The following is a 14940-nucleotide window of genomic DNA, read 5'->3' on the forward strand; positions in this document are numbered from 1 at the left end:
TCAATCTTTCATGACACACGGTACGACAGATTCATTTTTCAGCCTTTTGTTTTAAATCTGCCCCTGTGGGAGTGGGTGCCTAGCACTCGTGGGGCAGTCTATGCACCCTCCACCAGGCCTCCGGGCCCCCCTTCAGCCGTCAAGAAGATCTCGCCGGGCGTGGTGAGGCGGCGAACACTCAGAGCAGCTCAAGGCGGTCCCGCAGGGGGCACTGTCGGGGCCGCGCCACTGAGGAAGGACCAACGCCCGCCCCCTCCCACCCGTCGGCCGCCCCCAAGCGGCCGGGCGGGGCGGAGCGCCCACCCTCTCCTGTACAAAAGGGGGCGGAAATGTCGTCATAGGAAGGTTCGCTCTCCTCCCTCCGTGGAGGAAGGACGGTTTTCAAGATGGCGGCGCCGGAGGAGCGGCTCCTGTCGGACGGGGAAGGCGGCGCCCTGGGTTCGGCTCGGCTCTCCCCGCCCCCGGTTTCGGAGCCTCCCGAGGCTCTGGCGCCCTTGGAGCCGCCGCCTCAGAGCAACACACTCATGGGGCTGCCTATCGTGGCGATCGAGAGCATCCTCAGCTTCCTGTCCTACGATGAGACGAGCCAGCTCCGCCTGGTAGGGGCCGGGGAGGGGAGGCGGCGGGGCGGGCGAACGAGCAAGAAGCCCTGCTGCGGCTGGAACCCGGGCCCGCCGGGGAAAGCCTGCCTCCCTGGCCGGGCGCCGACGGCCCTGGGGCGGGAGCAGCGCTGCGGGGAGGTGGGGAGGTGTCGGCAGCGGCCCCTGTCGCCCCCCGCCGGGCTACTGCTCTCGCCGGGGAAGGGGCAGGATGGGGCTTTCTCTCTTTCCCAAACCGCCCCCGATCATCGGTTGCGGGCGTGTAGGTGTGTGCCTCTATACACGCATTCCTAAACGTCTTATCATCTCCTCTCTCGTTCCGTTCATCCTCTGGGAGAAATTACTGGGTTGCCGAAAGCTTCTTTCTCCTAGTGACTGCTTTTCTTGGGGGGACTAGTCTATTGTGTCATTATAGAGCTTAAGCCTGCAAGTGTAGGAGACGGTGAGCATGCTGCTCCAAGGACCCTACCCTACCTAGAAATAAACGTGGGAGGGAAACAAAACCAAGAAACAACCTTAAGAAAAAGCCTTTGCCTGCCTGAAAAGCTCCTTTCTTTCTCCAGTCATAGTAGTAGATCTAATAAAGATATTACCTCTTCCTTTGAACTTCATAATGCCAAAAATATTTTTTAAAAGCACACTTGTCAGTGTGGAGATCAGTGGTTGTCAATCTGTAACTGCCCCCAGAAGAAGCCTGATGTTTAAACTATGACATAATATGATAAACTGCTATCTTACTGAATTTTTCATGAAGTTGTAAATTGAATAATAGGGAATTAATGCATAGCTTACGTAAGCCTCTGTAAATGCACATGTACTCTTTCTATTTTAAGAACTCTATTAGTCTAAACTGGATAATGTAACAAGCACATTTCTTCAGCAAATGAGACAGCCTGTGTCCTGGATCAGCAACCTGAAGTGTTGCATCCTGACTGTAACTTTAAACTGGAAGCTGTTCAAGCAGAAAATCTGTTCCTGTGCTGCACCAAGTACAGCAGTGCCTAAGTATTCCTAGCATGTTATCAGTCCACCAAAGAGTTTTGCCTCTTCTGTGAGTGATGGATCTGAGAAAAAGATGGTAGTACTGCTTTTTAGAGTTGCAGCTTCTGTGCTTAGAGTTTGAATAAAGGCAAGAGAAGTATCTACACTGTCTGAGTATGCTTAATGTTGCCTGCTCTGCATTGCAACGCTGGGCATAGCCTTTGCCACCTCCTCCTCTTGCACAGGCAGTACCTGTGGGAGCTATCCCAGGAAGTAGAAGGGGGTTTCTTGTCTTTCTGTAGAGTTAAGTTAGTGGTTGTAAGCAATTCCTTGTCTGCAGTGAAGCTGACAATAGGAAAGATGGTAGTGGTCAGTGTGGTCAATGCTACTTAAGAAGTAAAATGTTACACTTCTGTGCTCCTTACGTAGCACTTGCAAGTTGATTTCGTTTGTTTGCTTTCATAAGACTGTCCTGTTCAGAAGCTTCAGAAATACGCAAAACTAGGCTGGATAAATCTATGGAACAATGCTATACATAAAGTGAAGGAAACTATCCAGCTGGTCTTTCTCTGTTTTTATTTTTCAAGACAGAGATGACAAACTTAATGTCCATCAAATTCCTTACTGTGCCCTTAAATACATCAGAAGGCATTATGAGTATCCTTCTGAGAAGGAAGTACACCTGTCTTTGTTAACCAGCAGTAATGAAAAGAAACAAAAGCCTTCTAAGGGTCAGAAGTGTAGCTCATACCCACAGAAGCTTGATTAGTTCTTGAATGGCCACCTAAAAGACCTAGCCAAAGGTGTTCCTTTTGGCCATTCATGTTGAGGAAGAGGTTGAAGGCTGTTGACAGAATTAAAGTAGCCTTTAAAAATAGCATAGAGTATGTGTAAATTCATTATGAAATGCCATCACTTTCAGACTTTTAAAGGCTGCAAGTAGCCTGAGGAGACACAGTATTCTAAGATCTGTTTTGCACAAACGGCAAATTTTTCTTCTCTGACTTGAGCTGCTTATCAAAGATGCATGGGTGTGTCTCAGAATGAGTGGTATTCTGCAAAAGATACACTGCAAGACCACGCTAGTTGAGTGACAGAGATAAAATTGCTCAGGTCTCGTGCATATTGAAAAATGTGCCCAAAAGCCCCTTAGAATGTGTCATTCTGTGGGATAAAGCATCATGAGGAAGGTAGGAAGATAAGATGCAGAGCATCAGTCAACCTTGTTTGATCATACAGACATAGATACAATGTGAGATTCCCTAAGCTACCAGTTTGAGTCATTCTTTGGGTCCCAGCATTGAAGGAAATGGATGTTGTCTCTTCTCTGGATCACCTTAGCTCACCGATAAAAAGCAAACCAAACAAAAAACCCAACAACAAAGCAAAACAAAAGACAAAGCCCAAACCAGAAAACAGATTAAAAAACACAACCCCAAACCCAAGCAAACCACAGCAAAACCTTTGAGATGAACTGGTGTTGGATCTAGAGTCATACAAGAAGACAAACTAAGTAGTTGCTTAGATGAGAGTACTTAAAGCATCAACAAGTTTTCAGATAAAAGTAGAGGTGGGAACCTCTATTGTTTGTGTGGAGTGTAATGAGGCTGGGCACCTGTAAGTGTTTTTCTGTCACCAAAGGACAAGGTAAAGCATGTTTCCTGCTTATGATGACTGTCATCAGGCAAAGCAAGACTGTGGGGGCCCCTCATTGTGCAAAGCAGCACTTGGCTTTCCTGTGCTTAATGCTCTCTATTTGTGGTATTACCATATTCAAAACCTAAGTGAGGCACCTACTGATTAAGCAGTGAAATAGACCTAAAGTAATTGAGACTAAACAATAATAGGTGATCAGAATGCAGTCTTGTCTGAAATGATGCCTCAGTGCACATCTTGAGTTCTCAAGGTTTTGTTAGGTAAAGTGAATCACAGGAAAAGCAGCAGCATTTCACATTCAACACTTTGTTTTTGGCCCTTTTGAGTATTTGCTTCACCTGCTTCATCTGGTGGAGAAACACGGAAAACCCAAAAGATCCTTATGCCTGTTGTAATGTTCTGGACAAGCTGCAGTCTAGTTTGCATGCTGATAGGGAAGCTAGCTATCTTCCAGCTTTTGAGGGCTTCTTTTACTGTGATTTTTGTTATTGCTGTTTTTAATGACTTGCAGAATCTCTGGAATTTTTGCTTGAGTGGGATAATAATGAAATTCTTATGTCCCGGTTTCTTTTCACTCTCGTGTCTGAGCCTGGAAATACACTTCCGTTCAGGCTCTTACTACAGCAAGTGTGATTCCAAACAAATGATCCATAGCCACCTCCATAAACACTTTGAGGAGAAGGTTATCTTGGATTTTGACATATCAGAAGTGTCTCAGATTTTGGGTGCACAATTTTCCTTGTTTTCTGCACGGCACAAACAAGGACTGGTAGCTTTTGCACAACACTCTTTTAATCTTCCCCCAGTTTCAGTAAATCTGTTTTCTGGCATGTCTAGTTTAAAGGTTCTTGCTGAAGTCATCAACATTTTGTCATTTATACTTTTACCCTAGAAAGGCCTTAGGAAACATGGTGTCTGCATAGCCTCTTAAGGAAAAGAACATATATTGAATCTAAATACTTTAGGTTATTTTTATCTCTGTTTTGATATTGGTTATCTGTTAGTGAAGCTTGGCAAAAATAAGACACGCCTGAGGAAAGGGAAGCTGGTAGTATCCTAGCAGATTGTCAGTGTAGTTTGTTTACAAATGAAGTGGAAAATGAGTTCTGTCATAGAAGCTGTTATCACATAGAAGTCAGCATGCTAAGAAGCAACCACCTCGTTTCCTGTGCACTTGGAATAAATCTCTAACACTGAAATTTGAACACATTGTCTGGTTAGACTCAGCATTTGAAGAAATTCCATTTCTTTCAGCTTTTATGGCTAGAATGAGAAAATACCCGTAAAAATTTGCTAATAATAAATATGAGCAAATTTTTAAACTTTTTAACTTACTTATGGTCCTTTGCATAGCTGTTATCAAATTGTCCTGGACTGGTACTAACACTTAAAGTGTAATCTTATTTTTTATGTGACTGCTGACTACACAGTCCAGAAGAATTATATTGTTCTTATAAACACAGGTGCCATATGATTTTAATAGTGACATCAGGAACCAGCTGAGAATTAAGAGATGATTGGGAAAGTAAGCTGCAGGCAAACACTTTAGGTTTCTGGTGTTATCTATTCAGTGTTTTGGTTCTAGACTGATTATTGGCACAAACATGGGTAATATCCAGAAAGTGGAGCAAATGCCATTTATGCATTGTGCAAGCAAATTAGTAAGATTATTGAAAAATGGTGGCTAAAAACCGAGTGCAGTTTGTGTTACCCATTGCAATTTACTGTCTTGGATGTGAGAAGGCTTTAGCATGCTTCAGGACGGCCCTTGATGCCACCAGGTGTCAGTGTACACATGGCTAAGCCCACACTTCTGTGCTTCCTCTGTAGCTAATAGTGTGTCTAGTATTGGGTTTCTCTTGTGCTGAGTAACTGTGCAGCAAACACAGAGCCCTTGTGCAGGTATTACTTTGTAGTGCAGGGGTTTGGTAGCATTAGAACTACAAGTAAGCTGTAAAGCTCAAAAATGATACCTGATCTTGGCATCCCTGAGGCAGCTGATATCTTTGAAGAAAGAGGACAGTTTCCTCTTTCCTGTGCCTGAAGGGCTGGTGGTTTCCTTTATATGCTGGAGGTGACTTAGCAGATTTAGTGAATACTGGGCAAAGTGCTGACGCTGTACCTCTGTACTTAGCTTATCTGATTCTTCTGTGACTGTTAATAAGTAAGATCCAACACCAAAGAGCCCAGGCAGATGGGCAGCATTTGCTTAATGGTCTGTTAACAGAGATCTGTATGAAAATGGTCAGGTCTTACTCACACAACTTAAGCTAGCCTTGACTAGAGGAAAACTTGCAGAAAGTAGAACTTTAAGCAGTGCCTTAAATATAAACAAAATAATTGCAGGCTTTTCTTGGAGCAGTGAGAGTCTTCTTTCCCAAGGTATAAACTTAGACTTTACAATTCTGAATTGAGTACAATATGGAGAGAAGTGGTGTCCATTACTTTAAAAAAAAAAGACAAAGCTAATCCATTGGAAAGAGAGGTCACAGTGGGAATTATGTCCTTCGGTAAAAAACCAAACAACCTCCAAAACACAAAACCAAACAAACAGCAAAAAAAGCCAAAACAACCCCAAACCAAACCAACCAAATAAAAACCAAAACTAACCAACTGAAAAAAACCCAAGCTGATTCCAAAGGACAGTTGGTTCACTGAGCTCTTGCATATTCAGAATTGAAATTGCTTTAAGCTTCTGTATAAGGTGGCTTTGTCTTGTAGTTAGTTACTTTGTGAAGATCTGAATTTATCAGTTTATATCTTTTGTATCTATAAATGTCCTTTCTTCCTAAAGCTGGGGGGTGGGGGAAATGAGGCTATATGTGTCCAACAGAGCAAATAAAAGAATCTGTTAAACAGAAGTCTTCTTTCATATACAAAAAGAATGTTGCTTCACATGCACTGTATTGCATAAGTTTTTAAACTTAATTATGGCTGTCTTAAAAAATAAAGGCCTTCAATGTTTAAAGAAAACTTGTTTTTAAAGGCTTTTCTTTTTTTTTTTTTTTAAGACTACAAAATAATAACTTGATCTACCAGAATCACTCTGGAGACCAAGTTTAAAAGCCAGATACAGGCATTTGCAACTTCCATTAAAATCTCCCCAGCAATTATGGATAATAATAGACCTGACTTGTGGCCTTAATTGAGCCCTAAGTTTTTCTTTTTACTTAAATACAGGTTTGTAAGCGAATGGACTTGGTTTGCCAAAGGATGCTAAATCAGGGATTTCTGAAAGTGGAAAGATATCACAACTTGTGTCAAAAGCAAGTTAAAGCTCAGCTTCCAAGGTATGTACCAGTTAAAACTGTAGTTAAATTTAAATCTTCTGGATTCTCAAGCAGACCATTGAAAAGGAATTTCTTGCTGGCTAATTCTGTTTGTATATCTTGAAAATTTGAGTTACATGTGGGTTTAATTTACTTGCAAAAGCACCTTCAATCTAGGATCTAATTGCAGAATAATAGTGTGGATGAATGTAAGTTGGTGTAAACTACAAACTGGACTATTGGAGAAATGTCTGGTATTCTAAATAGAGAAGACTTACTCAACTCCTCTGGCAAATCAAGCAAGGACTCCTAGGAATGAGTAAATGCCATTCCTTTTCAAGACCAGCTGCCTTGGCTGATGATCTGCTATATTAGGTTTGCATGACAAGGTTTTGGTAGCGCAAAGCTGTTAGGAGCTTCCCCTGTGTCTGATAGAGCCAATGCCAGCCAGCTCCAAGACTGACCTTCTGCTGGCCAAGCCCAATCCCATCAACATCTGTGGTAATGTCTCTGTGATAACATATTCAAGAAGGGGGAAGAAGTTGCTGTGCAAAAGCAATTGCAGACAGAGAGGACTGAGAGAGAAAAAGTTCTGCAGACACCAAGGTCAGTGAAGGATAAGGTGCTCCAGGCACCAGAGCAGAGATTACCCTGCAAATCGTAGTGAAGATCATGGTGAGGCAAGCTGTCCTTCCACAGTCCATGGTGGAGCAGGTATCCACCTGCAGTCTGTGGAGGACCCCATGCTGAAGCAAGGTGGATGTGCTTTATGAAGTAGGTTGTCACCCCACAGGAAGCCTGTGCTGACCAAACTCCTGGCAGGACCTGTGGAGAGTGGAGCCCATGCTGGAGCAGTTTTGCTGGCAGGACTTTTAACCCCACTAGGGTTATTTCTAGTTGCCCTTCTCCAATTTGGTAGTAAGTTAAACTAATTGCCCAAAGTTGAGCCTGTTCTGCTCATGAGGGTAATTGAGTGATTTCTCCCTGTCCTTATCTCAACCTATGAGGTTTTTGTTATACCCTCTCTTCTGTCCAGCTGAGGACAGGGAGTGACAGGGCAGTTTTGGTGGGCACCTGGTATTCAGCCAGGGTCAACCCACTATACTTATCTATGATTCCACCTTAAAAAAAAAATCAGTTGTTTTTCAGTGCCAAGGATTAAATGGAAAAGGGTGGGGATTGACATGAGCATTACTGGGAGCTAGTTTCTCACTAAAGCAATGCCTTTTCTTTCCACTAAGTGCAGCTGCTGCTGTGTCCTATCAGATTTCCCAGTCAGAGTGAAGAAAATAAATGCTACTTAGTTTTGTAGAGAACCTTTGTCAAAAGAGTTTATATCTCAGCCTAAATTAGCCAGCGCTAATAACATTAAATTGATGACATTTTTGTATAGGAATATGGAGGCATAAAAATACTCACACTGATTCAGTGTCTACTGCTAGTTAGTACTGAAAACTTGTTTTTAAAATAGTCCTAAATTACTTCCAGAGTTTATAGATCACATAAGATGTAATTAAGAGAACAAATTGTGTCTAAGAAAGTGCAGTATGCTATTACTAGCTGGTTCTCAATCTGCATTAGGGTTTTGTTTTCTTCCATAAAGACAGAACTAATGTTAGTGGTTACATGTTCAAACCTCAGAGAATTTTAAGCGTGAAACTAACCTGAAGTGATTTTATGGTTTCATTTTTGTTGACTTGTTGTTAAACTGGTGTCACTTAATGGTCTGTCTTGTAGACGGGAGTCAGAGAGAAGAAACCATTCATTAGCTCGACATGCAGACATCCTTGCTGCAGTAGAAACGAGACTCTCTCTGTTAAATATGACTTTCATGAAGTATGTGGATTCCAATCTCTGTTGCTTCATACCTGGAAAGGTAAAATATAGATTATAATGTGTGAATGTGTAGTGTATTTAAAAAACATGACTGTGCAGCTGAAGCAGGGACAAATTTATGTAGAGACATCTATGTATTTGTTTATATATATGTACACAAATATACTCTGAAACTGTTTCAGATACTTGCAAACACACACACACAAACCAGTACTCTGCTAAAACCAGAGTCTGCCAGTCTGACATGAATGAACCAGCCTCTAAATTATTTACTTTAAACCAGATTTCCATTTTCTCTTCATTTGTGATGGATGGTTGACTCGTAGCATACATATCTTATCCAATCTTTAACAATACAGGGTTTAATGCTGGATTGTTGGTTGTACAACACAGCTGGAGGTCAGGTCATCAGAAGATGCAGTAATTTAAACTGTGGGTAACACTAAGCAGTCAGACAATCAGGAAGATTTTAGGCACCTTTTTTAAGGGTCTGAATACTTCAGATCAATTGAACTAAGATATTTAGTCTGTGGAAACACTGTCCACTATTACGGTAGATGGGTTATTTTTGTACAGTAGGTGAAATTGCATTTAAGCATTGATGAAATGTGTTAAATATTAATACTACTGAACAATTGTGGTGTTTCAGAGTACCACCACAGCATGAAATGTAGGTTATGCAAGGAGAGTGTACATTAGAGAGATACCACTGTTTTATGAGTTCTGAAATCAGAATTTCAGAGGGGAATTGAGGATATCATGTTCTGAGGTAGACTGGTACAGCTCAGGGTCAAACCAAGATTTGTGAACATTAGCCTAATGCTCTTATCATTGATCTTTCCATGTGAGTTTTGGATATGTTGGTATTAATTTTTCATGGGCAGATAACTAAATTGTACTGGGATGAATGGAAAAGTTGGCTTCTCTGTAGTCTTGTTGACTTGATACTCATTTTAAATCATAGTTAAATGTGAATGCTTATTTGACTCTATATATACTACGTGTTGTAACAAACTTAATATAGTCAAACTTCAGTCCTTGTTACATGGTAAAAGAAGTGTTGCTTTACTTTTTTTGAACAGTAGACAGAAGGGCAACATTTAAATCTAGGCCTGGGGCACTCAGGAGTTGGGCAAGTGAGCTTGCTAGCTGTTTGCCTTGTGAGCACTGAGTCATAAGGACTTCGTATTCTGATAGAACAGCTAAGAAGGTTTCAGTAATTACTGACTTAGTGTATGAGCTTGGTAGTGCCAGTGCTTCCAGCACAGCTACCAATTCACCGAAAAATCCTTTTTTGGTCAAGCAGATTCAAGGCTTAGTGTTCGCTTACAGTCTGTGGTTTGCTCCTCCTCAACCTGCCCTCCTCACCTCAGGAAACTTCATTTGAATGAAGCTGCTACAGAATTGTCAGGAAGTGATTTTATGTTAGAATATGTGAATCTTTGGTTTCAGGTTCAGCATGCTGTGTTAAGGTTCCTGGGGACAGCAGAGTCCTGCTGCAAGATTTTTTTCTTTTGAGGATGGGAAGAGATTTTTTGAGGATGTTGTTGTTCATGGATACAGTATGGGTAAAATTAGAGAAGTCTTTTGTAAGCTTGTTGAATGACAAGACACTCTGTCTTGTCTAACTTCAGCAACTTTTCAGCTAAGCCTCCTTTAAAACACCAGATGCAATTGTGTTGTCTGTGTTCTTCAGGAGACTATGCAACTATTAATCCTGTGCAGAATACCTGTGTCAGTAGTTTTTGTTTTAAGAGACCAGCACCCCTATCTTGATCTGCCTCAAAGTATAAGTCTTAGATTACCAGGCCACTTTTCCATCTCTACATTCCCTAATCAAAGAGCTTGTGAAACCTGTTAAAAGGGTGCTTATGTTCTCTGCCAATAGTGGATCAATGTTCTATGAATGAATATCATTTATAAAGATGTATAAAATTAATAATTTTGGACTTAATCTGACTTTGAAATATTTTGAATGTTTGCATGTGGACTCTTGTAAATATTCAGAACTCTTCAGACTGACATAATGATAATTGGTGTTACTTCATTCATGTGTTTCACAATAGGCTGGGGGAGTGACTGCTCTGCATTGTGGCTTAGAGTGTCTTGCTTCAGGTTGTCCAAAACACAATTATTGTGCTCTGCTGAGTATAGATTATATAATTCAGGAGTCAAGTACGGATGCAGCAAAACAGAAATTCACAAAATGATCATTATTTCCTGAGTTTGAAGAGTTGTTGTGATAGACAAGTGAACAGCTTCTCTGATATATCACAACACTTCATTTAAAAAAAAATCTGAAGCACACCATGGCATGCAATAGATGTGTACTAAAAATATGTCAGAACTCCTAGAATGATCTGAGATAATATTGCCTTCACCAGACAATCCTAATTCTTCTTAAATGTTTTAGGTAATAGATGAAATTTATCGTGTGCTAAGGTATGTAAACTCTACAAGGGCTCCTCAGAGAGCTCATGAAGTTCTTCAAGAACTAAGGGACATTTCCTCCATGGCTATGGAATATTTTGATGAGAAGATTGTTCCAATACTGAAAAGAAAGATGCCTGGGTCAGATGTATCGGGACGTCTGATAGGAACTGCCCCAGGTATTAATTCCAACATATAGCTAAGTTTTTATTTAGTTGTTTCTTTTCTCTGTAAAAATTGACAGCACTGTATTGTTTTAAGGCTCCCTCCCTTAAATGAGAGCTTTATTACATAAATATTGATGATACTTGTTTCTTAAGAATGCTAACTAAAATTCACTTGCTTTGAAATTTAAGGAGCCTTTGTACTACCAAAAGAACAGTCACTTGAATGTATGTTAGAATTATGCATGGTGTGTATTCATTAAACAAACGCTTTTGTGCCAGCAATGAATGAGACTTTATCATTGCATTTGGTTGAAATTTGGCACATGAAATGACAACTTGATGCCTTTTATTTTTAGGACAATCAGCAAATGAATTAGCCTAGGCTGTTGTAGTGTGTAGAGAGCTAGAATGTATGTGCTTATTTTAACTTTCCTGGAGCACTAATGTGTGTGCTAAAAAGCAAAATATTTCTGGGTAATAGCAAAAAGGCAATTAAAGTGACAACTGGTGGACATACAAACTGGTCCTTCATATACTCTGCCTCACAAGAGTTCTGGAAAGTCTGACAAAGTCTGAGGTAGTTGCCTCATATAGTGGCCAAAAGCAGCAGATTAGAGCTGTAGTGTTTTCCCTGTGCTGAACATCTTCACAGTTCTTAAGAACTGTGAAATTAACTCTCAGAAAAGATAACTTAAAATTTTTTAAAATCCCAACAAACAAGTGGAAAAATAATCAAAAAACCCCAACCTACACCTTAAGCAAAAATGATAAGCCTGTAGGATTATCTGTAGGAGCTGCTTGTTGGTTTTGGTGTGTCTTGTCCATCCTTTTAGCCATAAATGTGAATACCACCTCTTAATTATCCTGTTACTTACACCTCATTTCCCAAAACCACAGCTGATCTCAATTGCTTTTTCAAGGCCAAGGCTTGATGTGGCATAAAAATACCTATCTTGTGTTGAGGAAGGAGTATAACCTATCTAAAGGCAATCCTTTAGTGTCACATAACTGTATCTATGCTGGCATCTTAAAGGAAAAAAGAGGAGGAGGATGACGACTGTTATAGGCTGTGCCAGACTGTTCTATCTTTGTAGTGCTTAGTGTTTGCATCTTTCTTACACAGCATTGCTAGAAGAGTAAAATGATAGAAAGTGATGGATATCTTTTATGATAGAAAAAGTGAAAGAAATTATACAGTAGCTGTTAGTTTCCTTGATTTGCAGGAACTTTATTAAAATCAACATTCCCAAGCTCAAATTCCAGTATGGTTTTAGTACTTAGGAAGAGTGATTCTAAAGAAGCACGGAAAATAAATCCCCTTCTTCTAAAAAGTAAGTTAAACTGAAATACCTTGTTAAGCCCCAAACCACAAAACTTTAGAGCTTCAGCTGTCTACAGCTAAGACATCAGAATTGTACTGCTCTATTGAAATGTATTTATTTAACTATTCTGTAAAAAGTAATTTATAGAAATGTTGTGGGGTTTTGACTTAACATCTGTGATGCTAAGTCTAGATGACAAAATATCACTGCTTAACTTTGCAAAAGGAGGGGGGCTTAAATACAGAAAATGAGTTGTTTTCTAGCCTACTGAAAATCTAAGTGGTTTTAAAATATTAGTTGCACTCTGAGATCTTTTGCTCTTATTAGACACTTAAATGACTAAATCTCTTTACACATTCATGTAACTTGCAACCAGTGTTAAGATTCATGTTTGGGGAGTAGGGATAAGCAACATATGAAAACTAAGACAAAGGTAGAAATTGTGTGCTGAAGATATAGAGGATTAATCACAGTTTTCTCTGAAGTTCCAGGGCCTTCTGCAGCACTGACAACAATGCAGCTGTTTTCCAAGCAGAGCCCTTCAAGACAGGAAGTCACCAAACTCCAGCAGCAAGTAAAAGCAAATGGCACAGGCTTGACGTCGCTAAAGCGAGAAATCTCAGAGATTCGCATCAAAGTGCAAGAGCAACAGAAACAACTCCAAGATCAAGATCAGAAACTGCTTGAGCAAACCCAAATCATAGGTGAACAGAATGCCCGGTTGGCTGAGCTCGAACGGAAGCTGCGAGAGGTGATGGAGAGCACAGTAGGAAATTCTTCAGGTTCTAACTCAAATGAACAATCTCCTAGAAAACGGAAGGCGGTTGAATCCACAGACTGTCCTAGGAAATCCAAACGCCTTCGGAACAGAAAATAACTTGGGAGCAAATGACACCTTCAGGAGGATACACTGCTTTAGTAGCCCAAGCAGGTCTGCTTGTTTGGATACTGTGACTAGCTTCATGGTGTCACTTAGGCTGCTGGCTCTTCAAAACACCACTTAGACTTGAACAGTAATTTTCTTTCATTGAGACTTTTCCCCTGCTTTCTGTATGGGTGGGCCTAACGCACAGAATCTTTAAGAGTTGCAATAGTTACATACTAACCAGACCTGCTCTGTTATGTTTTGAAAGGTTAATCTCTTTCTGTGCAGATGTGTTCAAAGTAAACCTATTTGTGTTTATGCATATGTTCACATAAAATCATAATAAATTCAGTCTTAAATGACTAAAAAAGTTAAACGTAAAAACAGATGTCCTGTTCACTTGAAGGAAAGATCCACTTGGAAAATCTTGTTTTGGAGAACTTGACCTTTTTGTTACAAGTGACCTTGTCCAGAATGTCTGAAAAGCAGTTAATACTTTTTGGAAATCTCTGTAATGAGTAAAACTGACTTCTGAAGTTATGGTATTGGCTATATATTTTTGTAAACTTACAATGAAGGGCCTTCTCTCCAGTCTTGACGTGCGCACCCCCTGGTTCTAGGTATTGGGAGCCATATTCTACATTTGCATGGATAGATGCATGCACAGCTTAGTCAACCTGCTAAAAGCACTTGCCTGAAATTGTTCTTAACTTCTGGGAGAGAGCAATTTCTTTGTTCCTCATCCATAACTTAGCATCTGCTTTCAGCACAACCACTTTCCTACAGCGAGGTGGTCTTATGCAGCTGGCTGCAGGAGAGTTTCAAGCTAGGCTGTCTGCCACTTCCGCTGCCTGCACGTCGCAGGTATTGTTAGCCAAAGCTGAAGAATTGAGAAGCTGCCTTTGCATCGCTTGATTCACAGGCCAACATCTAATTAAGTGTCCAACAAATTGTCCCTACGGTAGCCAAGATCAGGAGGACATTGTTTGAATTAAATACTGTATTATGGAAAAACATTAACTATTTTGTGAGTATTGTGTTGGGGGTGGGATGAAAATTTCTCTGTAACACTGATGACAATATTCTAAGCTTTCCTAAAAGATGAATGGCTTCAGACAAAGCTTTAAGTTCTTTTTGCACTTCTGTTTTGAACTTGTAACTACAAAAGCATGTCTTGCACTGTTCAGTCTCTTGGGTCACTTTAGCAGCCTCAGAGTTATGTACAGTGATTTTTATTTTTTAACCCCCCCCATCTGTATATTTTTGGAACCTTATGCAAATACCATTGTCTTTGGGTTTGTTTTAATGTACTAAACTATGTAGCTTTATTGTTTGGCTTATGTTCTCTCTTTTTTTAATCAGCTGTTGCTTTGAGTTTAGGTGGTTCTGAATTCAACTTGCTATGGCACTGAAAATGCAAATGCTGTGTTGGTAGCTCTTCAGAATCTTATTACCATGGGTTAAAGCGCAAGTTACTCTTGCGTTTTGTCAGCATAACATAGTGGTTGTAGTTAAGCTGCCAAATTCAAAATTAGTCTGATGTTCTATATAATGGGAAAAGGGACACTTCCCCCTGAAGTTCCAGCTACAATTTTTACTTTTAAAACATTAGCTCATATCAGAAGTAGCATTGCAAATGCCTAATTATTGGTGGACATTTAATTTTCAGATATGCTTGTTGGGCAGTGGAGTCTTTTTATTTTAAAGGCCTGTTTTTTGAAAGCATCAAGGAAGTGATAAGACAGTTATCTGGGGGAAAGGTTAAACTGGTGAAAGAGCATTTGCTATTGCTGGTCCTCCATTGCTCAGAATTTA

General features: G+C 40.4%; 1 protein-coding gene across 2 annotated transcripts; it reads left to right on the top strand.

Annotated features, from left to right (window-relative positions):
• Positions 1–365: 365 nt before the first annotated feature.
• On the top strand, positions 366–14459 carry FBXO28 (F-box protein 28). Of its 2 annotated transcripts, XM_054170359.1 has the most exons (6): positions 366–599; positions 6417–6526; positions 8243–8381; positions 10755–10950; positions 12162–12269; positions 12746–14459. In XM_054170359.1, the coding sequence occupies exons 1-6, from the start codon at positions 387–389 to the stop codon at positions 13135–13137; spliced, it is 1158 nt and encodes a 385-aa protein (XP_054026334.1). In that variant the 5' UTR covers positions 366–386; the 3' UTR covers positions 13138–14459. The 2 variants fall into 2 exon arrangements, with proteins under 2 accessions (XP_054026334.1, XP_054026343.1); XM_054170368.1 differs by lacking the exon at positions 12162–12269.
• The last annotated feature ends 481 nt before the right edge of the window (positions 14460–14940 follow it).

This window comes from Dryobates pubescens, chromosome 2, assembly GCF_014839835.1.
Source record: "Dryobates pubescens isolate bDryPub1 chromosome 2, bDryPub1.pri, whole genome shotgun sequence".
Taxonomy (NCBI): Eukaryota; Metazoa; Chordata; class Aves; order Piciformes; family Picidae; genus Dryobates; species Dryobates pubescens.

Bases quoted from the DNA above. Each gene is read 5' to 3' on its own strand.
- FBXO28 (XM_054170359.1), top strand. From the start codon at position 387: ATGGCGGCGCCGGAGGAGCGGCTCCTGTCGGACGGGGAAGGCGGCGCC. The intron at 8,382-10,754 runs GTAAAATATAGA...TAAATGTTTTAG, and splicing joins GTTGCTTCATACCTGGAAAG to GTAATAGATGAAATTTATCG. The intron at 12,270-12,745 runs GTAAGTTAAACT...TTTTCTCTGAAG, and splicing joins AAATCCCCTTCTTCTAAAAA to TTCCAGGGCCTTCTGCAGCA.